The sequence below is a fragment of the Boeremia exigua genome (assembly GCF_020726555.1).
Source record: "Boeremia exigua strain MPI-SDFR-AT-0100 chromosome Unknown C7974scaffold_3, whole genome shotgun sequence".
Lineage (NCBI taxonomy): Eukaryota > Fungi > Ascomycota > Dothideomycetes > Pleosporales > Didymellaceae > Boeremia > Boeremia exigua.
In genome coordinates, this window is record NW_025763520.1 from 2,225,207 (window position 1) to 2,245,807 (window position 20,601).

At 52.2% G+C, this 20,601-nt stretch overlaps 7 protein-coding genes across 7 annotated transcripts; 5 read left to right on the forward strand and 2 right to left on the reverse strand.

Moving 5' to 3' along the window:
* Window positions 1–722: 722 nt before the first annotated feature.
* On the forward strand, window positions 723–3,637 carry C7974DRAFT_373755 (uncharacterized protein; the record flags this gene model as incomplete). Its single annotated transcript, XM_046140119.1, has 6 exons — window positions 723–960; window positions 1,242–1,312; window positions 1,468–1,718; window positions 1,814–1,907; window positions 2,051–2,354; window positions 2,406–3,637. The coding sequence occupies 6 exons, from the start codon at window positions 723–725 to the stop codon at window positions 3,635–3,637; spliced, it is 2,190 nt and encodes a 729-aa protein (XP_046000556.1).
* A 3,371-nt stretch (window positions 3,638–7,008) lies between these two features.
* On the forward strand, window positions 7,009–9,495 carry C7974DRAFT_388727 (sugar transporter STL1). The gene is made up of 10 exons (XM_046141302.1): window positions 7,009–7,250; window positions 7,301–7,319; window positions 7,364–7,436; window positions 7,488–7,766; window positions 7,817–8,220; window positions 8,271–8,420; window positions 8,465–8,646; window positions 8,694–8,749; window positions 8,796–9,410; window positions 9,462–9,495. Exons 1-9 carry the CDS (start codon window positions 7,174–7,176, stop codon window positions 9,134–9,136), a joined length of 1,581 nt encoding a protein of 526 aa, XP_046000557.1. The 5' UTR covers window positions 7,009–7,173; the 3' UTR covers window positions 9,137–9,410; window positions 9,462–9,495.
* A 1,130-nt stretch (window positions 9,496–10,625) lies between these two features.
* C7974DRAFT_432073 (ferric reductase like transmembrane component-domain-containing protein) lies at window positions 10,626–12,379 on the forward strand (the record flags this gene model as incomplete). Its single annotated transcript, XM_046144823.1, has 3 exons — window positions 10,626–10,663; window positions 10,716–11,176; window positions 11,232–12,379. The coding sequence occupies 3 exons, from the start codon at window positions 10,626–10,628 to the stop codon at window positions 12,377–12,379; spliced, it is 1,647 nt and encodes a 548-aa protein (XP_046000558.1).
* Window positions 12,380–12,475: 96 nt separating this feature from the next.
* Window positions 12,476–13,681, reverse strand: C7974DRAFT_133933 (uncharacterized protein). The gene is made up of 3 exons (XM_046135431.1): window positions 13,308–13,681; window positions 12,626–13,256; window positions 12,476–12,576 (listed from the first exon to the last, which is right to left on the reverse strand). Exons 1-3 carry the CDS (start codon window positions 13,504–13,506, stop codon window positions 12,573–12,575), a joined length of 834 nt encoding a protein of 277 aa, XP_046000559.1. The 5' UTR covers window positions 13,507–13,681; the 3' UTR covers window positions 12,476–12,572.
* C7974DRAFT_133830 (DUF895 domain membrane protein) lies at window positions 13,682–15,507 on the reverse strand. Its single transcript, XM_046135430.1, has one exon. The coding sequence runs from the start codon at window positions 15,252–15,254 to the stop codon at window positions 13,857–13,859; it is 1,398 nt and encodes a 465-aa protein (XP_046000560.1). The 5' UTR covers window positions 15,255–15,507; the 3' UTR covers window positions 13,682–13,856.
* On the forward strand, window positions 15,448–16,881 carry C7974DRAFT_134025 (uncharacterized protein). The gene has a single exon (XM_046135432.1). The coding sequence runs from the start codon at window positions 15,582–15,584 to the stop codon at window positions 16,779–16,781; it is 1,200 nt and encodes a 399-aa protein (XP_046000561.1). The 5' UTR covers window positions 15,448–15,581; the 3' UTR covers window positions 16,782–16,881.
* A 736-nt stretch (window positions 16,882–17,617) lies between these two features.
* Window positions 17,618–20,577, forward strand: C7974DRAFT_388744 (uncharacterized protein). Its single transcript, XM_046141303.1, has one exon. The coding sequence runs from the start codon at window positions 17,851–17,853 to the stop codon at window positions 20,368–20,370; it is 2,520 nt and encodes an 839-aa protein (XP_046000562.1). The 5' UTR covers window positions 17,618–17,850; the 3' UTR covers window positions 20,371–20,577.
* Window positions 20,578–20,601: the final 24 nt, after the last annotated feature.

Here is a 20,601-nt window from a genome sequence, read left to right on the forward strand (position 1 = left end):
TCTGAGATGCAGGCATGGTGCGGGCGTTCAGCCCACTGTTCCCAAGCACCTGTTACCGAGTTTGATATCGAGCACTAGTTCCTCGATCTGGAATGGTGCCATCCAGCATCAGAGATTTTGGGAAACTACGGTCCCAGTCACTGAACGCTTGTTCGACTTCACACGAATCAGCAGATGTATGCTAGTTTTAAATTGAAACTCCCTGCAACCTCTACAAAAAGGTGTGAGCACTGTCGCAGGAACCCGCTTGTAAAGTGGAAAAAGGAAAGGTCAGAACGTTTTCCCAAGCGATGTGTTGGCCGCTGAGGTGAGTGAGGCTTGCAGCGAGGAATCAGAGGTGGTTACCGAGCCACACCAAGCCATAGCCAGTAAGCGCAGCAAGGAACGTTTCCAATCAGGTACCGTCCTTCCACTAGCTTTCCAACAAATCCTTCCGATTTGTCTGGACACTGCTGGCATTTGGAAAGGCTCTCCCAGCCTCCCCCAGGCACACCCGCACGATGTCATAGCGCCTCGTTGTGAACCTGCCAGTGTCACAACTCAGGTGCCAGAGAGTTTGTGAAAAGGGCTCAATTGTGGAAAGGCGGGCGAATGGTGGCACTCGGCGTCTGAACATTTTGTAGTTCTGACAGCGGCCTGTTTTGTTTGTTTCTCTGAGTCTATGCGCCTCGGCGGCACGCCAGCAGTGTGTCTCAACCAGGCGGGAAAACGACGGGAAGGGAATGCCCACAGCCATTCACAGCCAAACACTGTCTGTCGATGTCATTGCCGCAACACGGACAAGGGCGAGCAGAAGGCGCCCCAGTCAGGAAGAGGAACACAACCGCCGGCACCTGTTCAACCACTCTTCATCCTTGCACTGCCCCCGTAGTCTGTCAGTTGAGCCACGGTTGCACGCACATGGGCAAGCTGTCAGACACCACAGTGCTGGTAACACAAGCACATCAGGCCGGCAAAGCAGTGAGAACTCGCAGGCTCAACACCTGCACACGGCCAACAAAGTTCGCGACAATAAAAAATGCATGTGGGAACCGTTGTTCGTGCAAGTACCCACTCGCAAAAGCTTTTTCGTGGGGCTTGGTCAACACACCGGATAGAGTTCGCACGGGGCCGGGGTATTTTCAACGCCTCCACCAACGGCAGGCTTCGCATTTAGAGTCGGAAGGTTGAAAACTCAGAATGTCCAGACCTGAACATGTGTGGAGCATAGGAAGTCAAGTGCCTGCTACTACAGCAACCAGCGCACGGCGATCCTCTTGACGCCCAAAGCAGCGGCGCATATGCTGCAAGCACAAAGCAGCGGCACCGCGATGTAAGCTTTGCGAGGGAGCCCTTGAAGCAACTTGCCAGGGGAGGTGGCAGGGCATCACCAGCGCTGTGTACCGGCGAGACGACTCATGACGGCCCGCACGAAACCGGGGACGCAGAGTGAATGTGCCGCCAGTCGCTAGACAAAGACGGGAATAGCTGCGGTCGAAGATGGTGCTTCCTGGTGAGGGCTTGGCGTGCAGTGCCCGTGGGAAGGAGCTACCGCCGTGCGCCGCTGCCCAGTGCCCACGCACAAATCGTGCCCCATCCCCCGACTTTGATCGCTGTCCAGCTTGCCCACGTCAGTCGTCGCTCTTTGCCAACTTGCACTCGCATTATCGCTGCGCTGTCCCTCCCTCGAATCAACTGTGCGCTGGACTATTGGATCACAAACTTGCAAAACGCCAATCGTAAGTGGCCTATCCCAGCTGTCCTGCGCTCTCACGTGCCTTCCCCTTTGGGTGCGCGAGCCGACGGGCGCTGACTTTACTAGGTCCTTCTGCAGGATAAACAGGCCAAAGGATACATACGTGGTCCTGCTTCGTGGCACCCTCCAAGGCTTCCTTCCAAACAATCCGCGACCGCCATTTCTCTGGAGAGTCAGCAGCCGGCCACCAGCCATACGGCGCGAGCTTTACTCTTAAGCTGGTGATGGGATCCCAGCACCTGTCGCAACACTCACGTCACGCTTCGGCAACCAAACAACAACATGCACGACCTCAAACCACTGATTCTTCCCAAGCTCATTGCTGCCCGCAAACCATCTAAAAGCTCACTTGACATGTCAGCCGAGCCAACGTCCTCGGTCTACTCTTGCGCAGATTCTGGTTTCTATTCGGCCTCTGAATGCTCCACACCACCCACGCCAAGTCTGTATGCGCGAGGCCACTTTCGCTTTCCCAGCTCAGCTTCTTCGCTCTCGTCAAGCCCGCCAACCCATGAGATCAATGAAGCTCCTAATGCCTCAGGCAAGCTTCCTAAGCTGACCGAAGAGCCCATTGAGCAAGAGTACCACTATGGCCCCAAAGATACACACCACTGCTCCTGTAGGTCGCATGAACACCTTGATAAAGCTGCACGAACTCATACAGCTGTAGGTGACACCGAGAACGGTCATGAGTCCAGTTGTGAGATTGCCAGAGCCTATGAGTTCCAGGACGAGTACTTCAGGTCCGTGGATGCGGAGATCCGTATGGCGAAGCGTCGACGGTCCCTCGAGTCTTCAGCCAACAGCATTACCAACAAGATCGAACGCCGTTTCCCCTCGTTCTCGCGCAAGGTCAAGGAGCGCAAGAGGGCCTCGTCAAGCTTCACCAGGGTCTCACGGAGTGAGACACCCTCCCGTGTGCCTTCCACTCGATCATCGTCAATTACTAGCTCCATTCGCCATGTTCAGTCCTTCGATATTTCTCAGCAATACTCCCAGGTCTCTACTCCTGCCCATAGCATGGAGCACCTCAGCGAAAACAGTGCGCCCATGGAGATTGATGTCGTCAAAGCCAATGCTATCGACATCGACATCGACCCCGAGCAAATCGATGCCGAACGCTATGCTACCACGCCTCTTCTCCCTCCCCTGCTCATGTGCCGGGACGTTATGCCAACTTCATCGCCTCTTCAGTCGCCCACCATTGCCAATACCGCATACTCCTCTGCCCCGACGCCCCTAGCTACTCCACCAGCCCGCGCCTATGCTACCCCCACCTTGTCAGCCAAACCGTCAATGACTTCCATCAGAATATCCCGCCCTGGCTACTCGGTCTCTTCAGCTGATATTCCACCCATGATGTTGGCGGACCCTGATGACAAGTGGACCAATCTTCTCGGCCACGCGAACTTTACCATTCAGCCGGAACCCTACGTCCCCGAGCGCTGTGACGCAACGTCATTGCGCCAGCTTTTCACTGACTGGGAATCGGCCCGCTGCAACTACGCAAAGCACCAAGTGCGAACTGCAGAGCACTACGGTGTTACGTCGAAGCACTACACACTCACTGAGCAGAAGTGGGCGGAGATTGACGCTGAGTGGAAGAGGAACCACGAAGTCGCTACTACTTATGCCGCCGCTCATGGTCAGCTCTCGCCAGTCGAGCCTCTGTCGCCTGCAGAGCCAGCTCCTCTTTGCAAAATGCCTACGCTCAACGACCCCAAAAGCGAGGGGAAATTCCCCAAGCTTGGCGACGAGGACGTTGTCGGCCCGATGGTCCAGATCGCGTCGCCCTTGATGCTCAAGACCCCTTCGCGCAAGCGCGCGTTTTTCAAATTCCTGAACGACCTGCTCCCTGGTTCTTTGCTCGGCCGCTCCTCGGCCGGCGTTCGAGGCCACTAGACCTCAGCGGTCGCGAACATTTTGCCCTGTCCATATTTCTGTGCGATTATAACCCATTGCGAGGCGTTTGCAGCATCAACTGCTGCCAGGGGTTTAACGATGTACGGCCTGTATGACCAAATTCTGGCCGAGCTACTCGCGCCACGACCGATTACTATCACGAATTTCCTTTGTCACTTTACGAATTTAGAGAGGTAAAATCGTCCACAGTACAACGGTTGGTATCTGTGTACCCCTTCATTGGGGCCTTTTTGGAGTTACAAGCGGGGTTGGGGGCTTCAAGTCCTGTCATAAAAGCGTATCACGTCTGGTTGTACGCAACGAGGCTCTTCAGTCATTTCTTCTGCTCTTTCACTGTTTTTATCGAGTCCAAGAGACAGCTCTCTTGTCGACGGCTATACCTCATGGTCCTGAATCAGGACTCATAGTGGCAAGCGCAGTCGTGGGTCATGCGGCGGTTAGGCCGATACCCAACGGAGCGTCATGCTCCTCGCGAATTTTTTCAATGTATAACTCTAATGGGTGGACATGGGGCGGAGTCTGGCCATGGGACCTAATGAGTGGCAGGTGGGACAACTGGCTTTGTGTAGCTGAAGTATCCAAGATGTAACATCCTGGTTGATATAATTTAGAGACGACGAGTCAGTTAGTTGAATCCGCCAATTGAAAAGTTTGCCACATACTCTCCTTCGTTCTGCCTCAGCTCCAATATTTTGACCTCGAAATACCTTGGCCCTGCTTTGACGTCGAGCGCAAGAAGGAACAATCGCAATGAACGATGCCTGCATCACATGATGCACCTGCTACCCTCAACGTACACCAGTACAGCCTGTACTCACCGCCTGTGCGCCGTCATCACGCATGCGACCCTCGACGCCCCAACACTATACTCGCAAGATTGTCTTGTGGCGATACGGAAGTGCACTCACACCACCACGGTGGGCCTGATACGCTCTAGACAATTTTTGAATACCATGTCTCTCGATATCTCCACTTTCTGTCCCCACGCATACACCCCGACTTACCAGAATCTTACCTGGTAAGTCCAGGTCATGTTACAGAGTATACAAGGCTGGGCTAGAAAAAGCGGGGGTTGGTAAGACGGTACGAAGGTCTCGCTTGGCCGGCGGCCAGCCATTCGTGCTACGCTGCTGTACTGCATTGGGTTGATGGCAGACAAGCGTTACGCAGGTGTCGCCTTACTGTGCACTGAAGCGAAGCGCAGTGCAACGATCGAAAGCGGTAAGATCCTCATTATGGTCTGTCTGCAGATTAGCTTTGCTGGGGCTGCCTGGAGCGTGACTTGAAGGTGTAATGTTGACAGACATGTGGCTTCATGTGCAATGCCGTAATGCTATACTCGGTGCGGAAGCTGTAAGGCGCTCTCATCCACGGAGTGATTATACTCAGCTCCACTCGATTCTCGTTGCAGCCCTTGCGTACATCGTGCTAAAGTGAGGAAGGAGTAAATCCAGTCAACGCATCTGACAGTGCATCGATCTCGGAAACATCTTGCATATCAACGCGCCGAGACGCACGACATGCTATTCTGGTCGCCTATCACGGATAGTGCGGAGTAATGAGGTTCGTAAACCATCTGTCATGCCAGAAGTGCTCGGTAATGTTGTCTCAGGTGCTGCAGGTATGTCGTCTTCCAGCTCGTGCTGCCCTCCTATCAGCCCTCTACGTTGCTCACCGAAGCCACAGAATGGCTGCTGCAGAACACTCTCGTATAAGTGTATACATTTTCTAGCCGCATACGGGGATGGCACTTCTGACACCTGTCCAGTCGTTCTTGATATCCACCTCTTGCACATTTTCTCCACCCATCCATCCCGTTCACATCTTGACCATGGGTCTGTTTCGCATTTCACCTGATATCCAGCTCACTCGATCGTCATCCCCCCTCCGCTGCCGCTCCTCACCCGCTGTCCCACAACATCGCCCTAGCACCTGACACAGTCACTACATCAGTCCAGCCCTCTACAAGCCGCAGCGCCTAGGCTTTTTCGGAACAATTAAACCAAGTGAATGTCGTGCGACCGTTCGGCTCCGCTGACCTGGACCGTGGTCAGCTGCGGGAGTAGATGAGTTCTCCCCACCCCGCTCACCGCTCGGCAGATTACATGATGCTGTGTGACCCTACTGAAACGCTGGAGCTGCAAGCAATCTGTAGGGCGGCAAGCAAAGCAAACAGCACGTGAAAGACGCGGCTTCTGCCTCTTACGCAATCCCGGAGATTGTATACATATGTGTACCTGGGGTTGTGGGTCTCGCGCGCCTGGGAAGTAGACGCGGGCCACGGGTTCGGGTGGGGGCCGGCGCGTACGAGTATCAAGCAAGAAACGACGTGTAGATTGATGGTTTGCAGGGTGGCTTGCAGAGTTTGTCAAGGACGTATTGCTTGCATCGAGGCGTGTCCGGCCAAGCAAAGTACTGTGAAGGGTCTGTTGATTGAGTGCTACCTAGGTACGCGTGGTGGCAGGTGCTTCCCGCGACAAGATCGTCATGGACTTTCGGTAAGTGGTTTTCAATGTGGGTGTAAAAGGCAAAGCCAGGTCGTGACGTTTCCCAGAGTGATCGATCCACTGGCAACTTCTCGACTGCTCGGCACTATCGCATTGTTAGTCGGAATCTCTATTTCATGGTCGCATTCATCGACAAGGTTCTAGGTCGGCATTTTCTCGGCTATGCCGTGTGGTGAGATGATTGTGGTGTGAAGCAATAGAGAAAGTGAGCTTCTTTTCGTCCTTGTAGGAAGCAGGATCCCGTATCCCTATGGAAGCAATTCATTTGACACCTCCTCTGAACCGCACGGAACGAGGAACATCGTGTGTCTGGACTGAGTACCAAACATGTGGTGTTGAGGACCAGTAGCAGGTAGACAAGCGAAATCGATGACGTCATGTTGAAGTGTGTTTAACTCGGATTTAAGATCATCACCCCAAAAACAACAATGTCATGTGCTGAATGTCAATGTCCTTAAAAGGGGACTAAGGACAGCTTCGAGCTCATCAAGGATTGCTGGGCTTGACCCCGCTCGCTGCACTTTCCGCGGCTCATCACCTCACCGGGTGCCGTTTTCCCCAAACCAGCAAGCCGGTCATCGTCGACTGGTCCTGGATATCAACAGCCTATGTCCCATACGACGTGTTTAACCACACTGTCTTTTCTGCGCATTTTATGTGGGCCGCAGTACCTTGGCTCTCAAATGGACGAATGACGAGGACTCGGGTGGGTGGAGTTGCAATGACAACCTCTGCGGTCTGGGGGATCTGCCTCAACGTCTGGGGAAGCTTGTGACGACGGAAGACATCACCCTGCGTGCCCTCGGTCATGCATCTACCGTATAGAAGGCGTTGGTCTCGGTGCCCTGACTATAAGTCACTCCAAGCGTCTCTTGCGTGTCAACCGCGACATAAACTTCCGATTATAATTACCATTGACGTTTGCGGGGCTTCATAAGTTCATGCTACGATTGTAAGAGCGAGCGCAGATTACATCCAGGGACCGGTATCCCTATCTCTTTGCTAAGCATGCCTCGAAAGTACCTCGGAGGGTCTGGTGAGAGGCTCACAGTATGGATTTCGGTCGCAGCCTCGACTGTTTTGATGTATGCATACAGTTCACACAGCGTCTAACTGTCAAACTGATAGGTCACAGCTTCTATGGATATGATCAGGTACCAGAATCATCCGGTTGTAACGACTTAGACTGACGTGACAGGGCGTGTTCGGAAATGTAATCATTGACGAGAACTTCCTCCATACGTTCGGCTATCCGTCTGCAAATATGCAAGGTTCATCAGCCCAGAATTGTGATAGACATACATGAGCTGACGGCGTCGCAGGAGTCATGACCTCAATCTACAATATTGGCTGCTTCATTGGTGCTATGAGCACAGTATGGACTGGTGACGTACTCGGCCGTCCCCGTCAGATCTTGTTTGGTTCTGCTGTCATTGGAGTCGGTGCAATTATACAGGCGTGCAGCTGGACAGTAGCAAGCATGATGGTAGGCCGAATTGTGGCCGGACTTGGAACTGGCATGAACACCGCGACAGCGGGAGTCTGGCAGGCAGAGACAAGTAAAATGAGCAGTAGAGGAAAGCTGGTCATAATACAAATGGGTGAGAGTGACACCTGCATTACCTGGACCATAACACTAACCACGCTCTAGCGAACTGTATCACTGGCTTCAGCATCTCGAATTGGCTTACCCTCGGTTTCTCGTTTGCTCCACGGGACATAGCGTGGCGATTTCCACTCGCCTTTCAACTGTTTTTTACGCTCTGCATTTTTGCTATGTGCCCATTCTTGCCGGACTCGCCTCGACTTCTTATACGCAAGGGAAAGCACGAAGAGGCCCTCGAGGTGATTGCTGCATTGGAGGGCCATGGCGCAACCCCCGAGTCCCCAGAGGTGATTATCCAGTATAACATCATTAAGGATATCTTGGACAGAGAGCACATGAACACATATACCTGGTGGCAGTTGTTGAGTGGTAAGGGCCCAAGTGGAGTTTTGCGACGCATGCTGCTCGGCGCGTGGATGCAGGCTATGAATCAAATCTCTGGAATCAATGTAGGTCGATTGAGCGGTGATTTTGCAAACCTGTATTCTGATATAAACAGGTCACAAGTTACTACATGAGCTACATCTTTATCAACTCTTTGGGCATATCGGAGCTCTTGTCAAGGATATTGGCTGCCGCGGGATCAGTGGATTATTTAATCTTTGCTGTACTAGCTTACTTCGTGATTGAACGTTACGGACGGCGAAAAGTGAGTGCTTCCTGAGGCTAGTGGATTGAGCTTATGCTCTATAGGTCTTCATGTGTTCTGCTGCAGCTTGCTCCATATGCTGGATCGCCATTGCAACAGCTCAAGGTCAAACCGAAGCGGGCGGAGACTCCTATAAGCTCGGTGTAGTAGCGGTTGCCTTCTTCTTTCTCTTCTTTGCTAGTTTTGGTATGGGTGCCCTTGGAGTGCCATGGCTATACCCTACTGAGTGAGTTTTTTCCAAGGATACTTCAGTGCAAGCTGACAATGCTCCAGAATAAATGCACTTGAGATGCGAACAAAGGGCGCATCATTGGCAATGAGTACAAACTGTAAGTACTGATCATGCAGAGACGCCTCAGCAACTGACCTTAAAAGGGATCTGCAATTATGCTGTTGTTCAAGCTACGCTGCCTGGCATCGAGAGCCTTGGCTACAAGTTCTGGGTCATATGGGCAGTCATCTGCTTTTCCTTTATTCCGATCACATATTTCCTTTACCCGGAAACAGCAAACAGGTCTCTAGAGGACATTGACCGCTTTTTTGAGACCAAACCTGGATTCTTCATCCACAAGAATCGACTAGCAGTACAGTTGCACCGACCGGCCGAGTTCATCGAAGCGGATGCACGCATTGCAAGAGGCGAAGCTGGAATCCTTGACGAAAAAGATAAGAACGACACCAGCACTGACCGTATTGAGATGAAGGAATCTGTGTAGTTTAACATGCCCCCTCTTCACGGAAGTCACCTCGTCCAAGTGGATTAGAGCAACATCAGATTGATAGCTGTGCACGTAAAGTCCGGCCGTTCATATGGCTGGGCATTGCTAGTGCGCTTTGCCTGTACGCTGGCTAGACTGTGTGTACAGGACGCCTGGATAGACGTAGAGATAAATCATCCTCTTCTTCAGTAACGTGTAGGCCCCGCCCTCTGCTCAGGTAGATTTTCAATCAATGTGCCGAAATCATGCTTACTGTGAAGGCGAGATTGGTGTATGTCTGCCCTGTTCCCGTGAGTTGTGGGCCTCTGACACAGAAAAACAGATCTTGCGCACAGACATTTCAGCTGTTTCACTTCCGTCGGCATCTCCACCCATCTCCACTTCGGCACCGCTGCACTCCTAAATCCACCGTGATTTACGCAATGACGAGTGGCGCATTCATGCCGGTTGTTACCTAAGCCAAGTCCGGACAAGAAGAAGGGTTCTTGTCCTTGTCCCTGCAATACATCGTTTCGAGGCGAATCGTTAAAGGCATGTCGTCAGTCGAAGAACAGAGTCTCGGCAAAGATGACTTTTTTATCTCCACCCGAGAGTTGTAAGGCGACACATGTTGCGAGCTTCGCATCCGTCGTGCACAAAACTGTAGTACATACTGAAGGGAAGCATATCAGACTGATCGTCACATCTCATCCTCTCGCCAGTTCTTCTATCACGATAACCCAGAAGGAGTATCCATGAGATTCTACTGTCGTTGTAGCTCGTATTCGAAATGCTCGTCCCGGGTGGCTCTGCCGACGATCCTTGCTTTCCCACGGTCCCGGTCCCGTCACAGTGGAGACCGTAATGTCTCAGACATTTGGGCAGGACCCAATACGACTGGATGCTGGTCAAGAAGGATCGAAACAGAGGAGTTGACGAGTCCTCAGCGCTCGAAGAGACTTGGGTTGTTTGCCATGTGGAACCAGCGGAAATTCGGCGACACTCTGTTTCTCCCATAAGGCCAACGAAGCAGCTGCGATGTCTTCCGGATTTTGACAGTCTCATCTCTTCTTCTGTTCATTTTTTTTGTGTTTACTTTGCAGCTGTGCTGTGTCCCCTCATTACGATGACCTTCAACTCGAGTAACGATGCGCTGGTCGCACGAGCTCACATCCAAGACGGAAAGGGTACCGCGATTCACTACTGGGGCTACGCGACTCGATATCTTCCGTGCACCAACGATGCTGGGTCATGCGAGTACCTCGATTCGGTGTATGGAGACCACGAGAAATCTATGATCTATACATTCATTATGTGGGCGATCTTCGGCCTAATACTGCTCGCAACAGTTCTCTCGCGTCTGCTTCGACCGCGCAAGAAGAACGGAGACGGTTCAAGACAAGGCCTCTGCTACCGCCTTGTGCGAGTAGCATCTGTAACCATAAGAAGGCATCTCACATCTGAATGCTCGAAAATCTTCAAATACACAACGAGACTACAAGTTCTGATGCTTGCCGTTATCTGCGCTTACCTCATCATTTTTTCGTAAGTCTACTTCACTGCAGCTACTCTCGAGTCGGCCACTCACAGGTACTAGTCTGGTAGGCATAACATACAAGAGCTGGAAAACACCCATCAAGGGTACCGACCTTCACAACATCCGCAGCGGTATTGGTGGGTTTGCAGATCGCCTTGGTGCATTTGCATTTGCTCTGACACCATTGACCATTGCGTTATGTGCGCGCGAGTCAGTTCTCTCTCTTCTCACCGGCATCCCATACCAAAGCTTCAACTTTCTGCACCGCTGGACGGGGAGAATCATCCTTGTGCAATCATTCGTTCACTGCATTGTTTGGACCGTTGTTGAGGGCTATCTTTACCAACCACAGCCCAAAATCTATGTCAATTGGATCAAACAGGAGTACATGATATGGGGCATTGTAGCACAAGCTTTGATCACTTTCCTATTCGTCTTCAGTCTAAGGCCTGTGATAAGATGGACAGGCTACGAGTTCTTCCGCAAATCTCACTTCCTGGTGGCAATCCTGTATATTGGTGGTAAGTAACCTAAACCAGACTCGTACAACCCGTACATCAGCTAACGATGAAATAGCTTGCTGGGGTCATTGGAAGCAACTCTCTTGTTGGATGATAGCCTCGTTCGCACTTATGGGTTTCGACCTCGTTGCTCGCACCGCCCGCACCTTTCTCATACACTTTGGCTACAAAGATGGGAGCAGTGGATTTGGTTTCCGCTCTATACCTGCCAAGATGGAGATTCTCAAAGACCCAACAGGGACAATTATTCGTATGACGTTTTCCAGCGAACAATCATGGGAACTCGGCCAGCATTTCTATCTCACCTTTCCCGCGCTCGGTATCTGGCAATCGCACCCTTTCACACCAGCATCAAACCCGAACCCCAATTCTCCAGTGCAGACTCACACCTATATTATTCGCGCCTGCAACGGTGAGACCAAGAGACTGGCGGAGCTTGCGGAAGCAGCCGCGAACCGCTACCCTCACGGCGATGATACGACCCCCGTCATCCTGCAAGGTCCATACGGCGGCTCAATAATCAACAACGAAGTTTCAAACATTCTTGCCATCTCTGGTGGCACTGGAATCACTTACACGCTTCCACTCATCAAGGCTGCGCTGGCTGAAGTTTCGCCAGTGCGCAACATCGAACTTGTCTGGACGATTCGCCATACCGAGAACCTGGCTTGGATTGGCCCCGAGCTTGCGTACCTGAAGTCGCAGCTCAATCAAGCCGCTACACAGATACATCATAGCCTTGATGAAGACAAGCTCGAGAAAGCACCCATTGTCTCCGTTGAGACGAAAAAGCGCTTCCGGATCCGCATCTTTGTGACCAGACCAGATGCTGCGAAACAGCAGCGTCCCGTCCGGCCGCAGAGACCAGACGAGAAGGACAAAGACTTCGGTTTCGACGAAAAGCTGTCGCCCGTGTCATCAGTCTCTAGTGACTTCGACTCAGAGATTGAGGATCTAATCCAGGAGCTTCCTAATTTCAGCATTACCTATTTGAATAATGCACGGCCGCAGGCGAACGGGTTGGTCGACGCGTTTATGGATGAAACAGTTGAAATTGGCAGAACACAGGTTGTCGGTTCCGGCCCACCGGAGCTTGGGACACAGATCAGAGCCGCGGTTGCTGCGAGGAATCTGCCAGGGAATGTGTGGCGTGGGGATGATAGGGGAGATGTCGAGTGTGTGTGGGACGACAGAATGGGTTAAGATACTGTGTATAGAGCTCATACTTCATTGCTTCTGTGCGCCCCGAGTACAAAAACTCCACTTGAAACGGTACCAAGCGAGCTACCAGATAGATGTCTGTCCGTCAAACCATGGCCCATCATTGCTAACTCGCCTTGTTGTAAACTGAATGGAAAGAAGAATTCGCAACTCAGTCATCGAACTTTCTGGGGCTCTACCTAGGAGGAGTTGGTTGCACGACTCCAGTATCTTTGTGCAATAATTTACTTGCACACATAGTGGCTCTCGTGCAATGCATCAAGCAGTCGAGCAAACACCCCCCCATGCCACGTTTTGAAATCTTTCCATTCGTCTGCTGGCATGCATTCAAAGAGCATGTTTAGCCAACCTCCCACGATTATATCAGCATAGTTGGCCTCCTTGCCCTCGAGGTATGGACCGTCTTCGTGCACTGTGTACAGCTGAGCCAAGGAGGTAAGCGACTCCTTGAATGACGCTTGGATTTGTTCTCTCGCTTCGCCCTGGATGGAGAACTGTTCCCAGGAATCCAGATTTGCGCGCTTGAGGAAGATTGCCCTCGTGACCTCTTCCACTTCAGGCTTGAAAGGCATATAGTACGCGACAAGTCCCACATGTGCGGTGAATGTCGCATCAACATGCCAATTGAAGCGAGCATAGTCCTCGTTCTTTGCGCCTTCGTTGGTAGTCAAAGGTATGAGTATTGTCTGATCCTTCTGAGGGCTCTCATAGTCAAGCCCAGTGCGAGTTGAATTTGATGGGAAGAGCTGGCCGCCTGAAGTGGGGAACGTGTCCTCAAGATAATTGGCAATATCGAAACTGTCACCGATCATCTTGCCTGAGGGGTCTTGCAGCATAGGCAGGGTGAAGTAGTCGGAGCCTGCGATAACAAAAGTCAGTATAGCGCGCCTTGGTCAGGACGTCTCCATACCGTCATGAAATTTACGCGTGGCTGGGCACTCAAGACCCTGGCGGACATTGGGAATATCTGGAAGGTCAAAAAAAGCTGTCTTGAATGGCACCCGCTTGAAGGACAGTGCGAAGCGACTTTTGGAGGGGTTCGGCGCGAAAGAGCGTGGCTCATGTGACGAAGCGATGTCGTAGAAGATGAAGGGCTTCGAATCTTCCATTTTGAACAGCTTCCTCCTTGAGTCTTGCAATGTTGCTGCGGTGTTGTATCGTATCTGTGTCGATGTTGCGGGGCTCGCAAGATGTCGAGGTACTGTCTGTTGCGGTGGAACGTCTCTATGTAGTGTGCTTGGTTGTTGTTACGTGCCTTAGTGGCTCGTGCTCGGGAATAGCTCGATAGAACTACACAATATGATTCATTCTTCATCATCCTAGTTCCCCACAGTTGTCATCCGAGTGCAGACGTCAGCGCTCGCTCCACTCCCCGCACACACCGGTGCGTCACACCCACCTCTGACCTGCACTATTCGCGGCTGCATGTGCAGACGGTAAGCTGCACTGCCCAAAAGACTCAAGCTCTTGCCTGTTCAAGTTTGTCGAATTTCGCCACCACTTGCCTGGTCGCAAAATAACTGAAGGGTAGTGCGAAGAACCACAGGCCGCAATTGATGCTCGCTGTCGCAATAAGAGTTGTTGGGACAGCCTGTACCCCAAAACCGACTGCCACGCCAGCTGTCTCGATTCCTCGCAATAGAGAGCTGTACCGAATTTGATCCCCAGGAGAGTCTGACAGGTTGCCAATACACCAGTAAATGTAATTCTCCACCATGCCCAGGCTGATGCGCTCAAACATGTATACGCCAAAACCTCGACCAAAAGACTTCTGATCGCCCCAATCGAGTACTGGCCGTGTCTGCCGATACTCATTTTGGATATAGACCGCCCATATCCAGGTCGCAGAGTTGAGAGATGCAATCAAGGCGTACGTGACCACGGCTCTGACCTGCCTGCTTTTGTGCCAGGGAAGATCAACAAGGGAGCCTCCAAGCCACGTAGCAAGCGTGCCTACGACTGCCGACATGAAGCTTCCCAAAGCTCGCGAGCGCACGGTAAAATACGTTGCGAGATAAGTCCCAGGATACGCTTGAATCCAACCGAAATACCAGAACAATGGTATCAACAACAAAATAGGGCGGCTTCTCAGTAGTGTCCACATCTCTTTCCCTTCAACCCTCCAGCCAATGCCCCTCGGTGCTTTGATTGTTGTTCCATCGTCACGGACGACTTTCTCCGGGTTCGAAAGCAGGAGTCCAAAGAAGAATCCCAGACATTGTATGGCAATAAATCCCCAATAGGTCTGATATCCCACCTTACCTCGATGATTGACCTTGTGGTTGATTCCGAGCGAAACGGCGCCACCGATAATGTTGCCAAAGTTGCGGAAAGTGAACCATGTTGCGATATATCTGCCGCGCTTGTGGCTCTCAGGATATCCGGTTGCAATTGCTCCCTCGACGCTCCAGAAAAAACCTGCGCTGATGCCACATGCTACCGCGCCGACATACACAAACCACTCGTCACCAAACCTGTTGTTGACATATAGGCCAGCAGCGTACAAAGGGTAACCCAAAGACCCGATTGCAAGAGTGTATTTGAATCCGATCGCATTCGTAACCCACGGCCCTAGGAAGCAGGTCACTGTCATGAACGCGTAGAGGAGCGCGTTGGCAGCGTTGACTAGATCTGGCGATTGCGAGCCGCCTACCCCCAGGCCATTCATTGCGCTCCATATGCCTGGTGCGCAAAAGGCGCAGATCCCCACAACGAGGATCTGAAATAGAGTGGACCGGCGGAATGGTATCTTAACACGGCTTCCTGAGAGCGCTGACGATGTATTTGCTGGATGGTGGCCACTCTCGACGTCGACGATATCGACGTCGTCCTTTTGATTTTGCCTAACAGTGGTCATCTTACTGCTCTACGCTAGAATGATGTCAAGATGATAGTCTTCTTAGTTGATGGTCACTTTGAAGCTCCGAATTAAGACCGCGCACGGCAGATGATACGTACAAGAAAAGTTTGACATACAAACTATAAGGTAGTGTATATGCACTGTATTCACACGTTTGCTATTAAATCACGCCATATCCGCGGGGTATCGCAGCATATTGATGCCATATGCGGGGCAAGTTGGGTGCCGATCACGCAGAAGTATGACGGACCGCAATACGGATAAGCTGGGATATTTATACTCAACAGCGTGTGCTGTTACGTATTAAGTGAATTAGCACCAAACATGGCAATTTCAACATATGAACAGACTTTCAGAGAAGTCAGCTCTCAATCCGCTGCCCTTCCTGACATCGTTTTCGAGGCATTCACCTTGCCATCCTCGAATCAGCGGACACTTGGAAGTCCGCACGCAGCAGACACTGTTTCTCCTCTAGCTCTTCGTGCTTCGTATCACGGCGCTGAAGCACCTACTCTGGACGATGTGATCTCCACAGTCGAATCGCTACAGGGTAAAGGCACGCTGACTCAGAAGCTTGCTCATCACGGTGCCCTCTTATTCCGTGATCTTCCAATCCATAACGCCAATGATTTCAGTAAATTTGCTCACGCGTTTCGATGGAAGCCGCATGAGATAATTGGAATTGTGGTTGACCGACCACTTCTTGCGCCGAACGTTGCGCCTGCCAACGAAGCTCCCAAAGAAGTTCTCATCTACAATCACAACGAGTCACCGCAGGTGCCACACGCTCCCGAGTACATTGTCTTCTACAGCCACCGCGCACCGACCGTCGGGGGTGAGACCCCGATATCGTCCTCCCTGGAGCTGTTCCAACGCGCCAAACAAGAGATCCCAGACTTCATCGACGCTCTAGCAACGAAAGGCATCCTCAGCCGCGTAACCTACAAAGTCGAGCAGCAATACGCTGGCGGCTCAACGCTCAAGCAAGCGTTCGGCAGAGAGATCATTGACAGCGATGACGCGCCGACTCGCAAGGCCAAAGTCGAGGCGCAGATCCGACGTTACAACCGCGAAGGCCACACATCTTGGGAGTGGGCTGATGGCGACCAGACGCTCGTTCTGACACATCACCTACCCGCTATCCGTACGCATCCTATTACCAAACAGCCATCGCTCTTCACGGGCTTGGCGGCGTATTACAAGAACTTTCTTGCCCCCGACGCGCCCAATTCAAGCCGCAGAAACGTCACGCAGCAACTGTACGGTGATGGAACGCCCATACCAGATGAGTACCTAAAGAAGTTGGCGGATATTACGGAAGAGATCCGTGTGCTTCACAAGTGGCAGAGAGGCGATGTACTGGTCTTTGACAATGTTGTTGCGCAGCATGGGCGTCAGCCGTGGGAAGGAGAGCAGACGGATCGTGTTGTGTTGGCGAGCCTGTGGGATGGGCCTGCGCCAGGAAGGTACCAGGGGAGTAAAGGTGAATGGGCGCAGGTTGTTAAGGCAGTCACCCTAGGCTAAGCATCCTCATAATTTCCGATGAAGAGATGACTTGGCCTTCTGGCAAACGTGAGACTTTTGCCTCGGGATTGAACTTGGTTGCATGCTCTGCAGTATTTCTCGTAGACAGGGCGGATCTTCGTCTTCTTCATCTTCTCGGCTCTCAGCTTATTGAAGACTTCCACAAGTAGTGTCAAGCCGATAAAGTAACAGACGTTAATATGTGCCCTGCCCGTGGGAAATCGCAACCAGTGCTCACCTTAGTGTACAAGCCGGACTGCAGCTGGATCAGTCAGTGGTCGCTTAGCCTCTACCAACTATACTTCACCAGCTCCTCTCATGAGCGACCAGGCTTTCACAATGAACAGAAACAAATCTATGAGCAGATGGATATGGACACTAGCGCTCTGTGGGACGAAGTGAAGGATTTGGACGAACAGAGTCGGGCTGGTTTGAGGGATTAGCGACGTGATGCAACCAGGTGCGTTTGAGCAGCCTTTCAACACCATTGTCGGACCCAACACGTCATGCACTCTGATGAAAGCGAGCCCTAGTAAGACTATTGGTCCTTTGTGCATGATGCTGCGTCTTGCTCGGTGGCTGGTCGGATGTGGTTAGGTGCAGTATATTAGGGATGGACGCGCTCATTGTGCCATGCTGTCTAAGTGGGCGACTGCTCAGTCTGTGTATGGTATGTTTCAGCCAAGGATACCTGAATGTGGTCGCAATGGTTTGTGGGGAGTGGAGGAGAGGAGAGGGGTGGCTTGACACGAGCCGTAGCTGCCGTGTTGCCGGCGCCGCAACCCCAGCAACGCCAGTTGTTTGGTCCTTGGCTGAGGCTCAACTCAACCACTTCTAGGCGATGATCCTGTACAATCTCACCGCGCTACGACGCTCTCTTCACGCATTGTTACGAACAACTTTTTCCTGGTAGCAAGACACCTGTCTAGCACTTTCTCTGTTGTCGCAGACGTCATTATCCACACTCCGCATTCCTGGCCGCCCTTGATCGCGCCCACGCTACCACGCCAGAGACAATCCAGTGCTCTCGAATGCAATAAAGCTAGAATCACGTGTAGCCACACAGACAATGCTGGGCTTCAGGCCTCAGCTCTCGGTCGCGAAACGGAAACCACAGAGCCATAACCAAGTGGACCGCGACCTCGAAGACGGCGAAGGCAATGAAAAGCGTTACGATAGCGACGATGACGACAGCTACACATCCTCCGACGCATCGAGTCCGTACTCGTCACGAGCCTCTTCCGGCGCCTACGACGTAAACCCGAATAACCCACACGAGACCAGACCTCTGACATCAAACCGCAACACGTCGCGAACGCATCGAAAAACGCCCTCCAAACCATCGGTCAGCGCATACAGCTACCGCAATCCCCGCGCCTTCACACGGTACTTTGGCTTGGCTATAGCAAGTACACTGGTCTTGTTCATGTGGTTTCTCCTGCACAGCAGCTGGGACTCGATACGGAATACTGAACTCAAACTGTACAAGTCGCCTCCTCCGCCACCAGTATGGGAGAGCTTTCCGTTCTTGAAGCGTTATCATGGCGGCATACGGACGCTGGTCAGCCGCAAGGAGAATGTACCAGAATATCCTACCAAGGAGGATATTGACCCTGAGCTTCCTCCAGCAGAGGCCAAAGGGACACTTAAGGAGAAGAGAGCAGACGGCGCAAAGATTCCGGACTCCGTACTCTTCAATCCGTACCCCGATTACAACACTCCTGGCTACGTGGAGAAGTATGGTCCCGTCGAGACATGCTATCTAGACGAGAAGGATACTGTTGCAATTCCAGGACTGCGAGCATATAACGGCGTGACCAAGGGTATGCCTGACAACGTCATGGGGAGCTATGACTTGCTGGGCCTGAGAAACGACGTCTGTTTCGAGCGGTTCGGGCGCTTGGGGCCATATGGTCTAGGCTACAGCAAAAAGAGGGGAGGTACTGGCGCTGGCATGGAGGGCGACCGCGAGGGAATTGAGAAGGTTTGGGAGGCCACCCCTGAAGTTGACTACCGAAACGTCAAGTGGGGCGGGGCCGTGAGCCGGTGCATTGAAAAGAACAAAGGGCGCTTCAAGCAGCCGCCGAAGATTCGCGAAGATGCATTCCAGGCCATGGCAATTCAGAAGCGACAGCTCGATGCCGAGTCGAAGATTGATAACAACACCGAAACCGACCCCTTATCCGATACGATTCGCCAACAACCAAAGGCTTCCCACAACAAGCTGCTTTCACGAACTGCTGTACTCATTCGCACATGGTGGGACTACGAGTACGATGATGAAGATCTGATGTATCTGCGATCTATGATATCTGAACTTACGCTCGCGTCCGGTGGTGAATACCAAGTCCATTTCCTTATCCACGTCAAGGATGACAACAAGCAGATATGGGCGGATGAGAACATTTACCAAGAAGTACTGAGCAAGTCACTGCCAGCGGAGTTTGCCGGCATGGGTACTCTGTGGTCCGAACGACAGATGGGTCTCATCTATGGCGGTGTAGAGGAGTCCATGTACCGTGGCCTGCCTGTTCATGGCGCGTACCGTTCGACTTTCATGCCTGTGACATATTTTGCGCACCAGCACCCTGAGTTTGAGTACTTTTGGCATTGGGAAATGGATGTTCGTTACACGGGCCACTACTACCATCTGTTCGAACAAGTCTCAAAGTGGACTGAGGCACAGCCCCGCAAAGGCTTGTGGGAACGAAACGCTCGTTTCTACGTCCCTTCTGTACATGGTTCTTGGGAGGACTTCACCCACATGGTGCGTGTACAGACAGAACATGGCACAAACAGCAAAGCCAACATATGGTCATCGCACCTGCCACCGAACCCACACGTTGCTCAGCCTGAGTTGCAAAAGCCAGAAAAGCACATCTGGGGTGCAGAGAAGCCCCAAGACTACCCCGACATCGAGATCGACGAGGACGTTATTCCGCCGCATACTCTGATGGAGGACAAACACGAGTGGGGGGTAGGAGAACCAGCTGATCTCATTGTATTCAACCCACTGTTCGATCCAGATCGAACGAATTGGATCCTAAACGAAGACGTTACCGGCTACGATAAGAAGAATGGACTCCCGCCACGTCGAACCGCTATCAACACGTCCGGTCGCCTATCGCGACGCCTCCTTGAAACCATGCACCGCGAACAGTCTCGCTTCCGCCACACCATGTTCAGCGAGATGTGGCCCGGCTCCTGCGCTCTGCATCACGGTCTGAAGGCTGTCTACGCACCGCACCCGGTCTACGTCGACCGCAAGTGGCCGACACAATATCTCGCTGCCATTTTTAACAATGGACGAAACGGCGCTTCTGGCGGCGCCAGGCTGTCTGTCTTCTCAGACGAGCGACAGCACAATTTCCTCGGCACAACTTGGTACTACCACGCCGGCTTCGCACCAAATCTGTGGAAAAGGTGGATGGGATATAAAGTCGATAATGATGGCGGCGAGGAGGAGGAGCTAGCAGGCGAGGGTCGGATGTGCCTGCCCGCTGTACTACTACATCCGGTCAAGCAAGTCGATTTGATCCAGGAGCGAGTCGAGGAGGCGACAGGCGCAGCGAAAGACGAGCACCCGTGAGTGGTGTCGAAACGCAATTCCACTTTCTTTTGATCATTGGGTATGGCGTTTATAGGCCTGAGTGTGGTATCGAAACAGCGTTCGACTTATCACATCATCATGGTTTATTTAGAGCATCATGTTGTTCATGGCATTTGAAAGCAACTCGTAGGCCCATTTTAGGTCGCCTTGCACTGCATGTACAGCACTAGATATGCATTTGGTGCCCTGCCATGTCATAAATTTCGATTC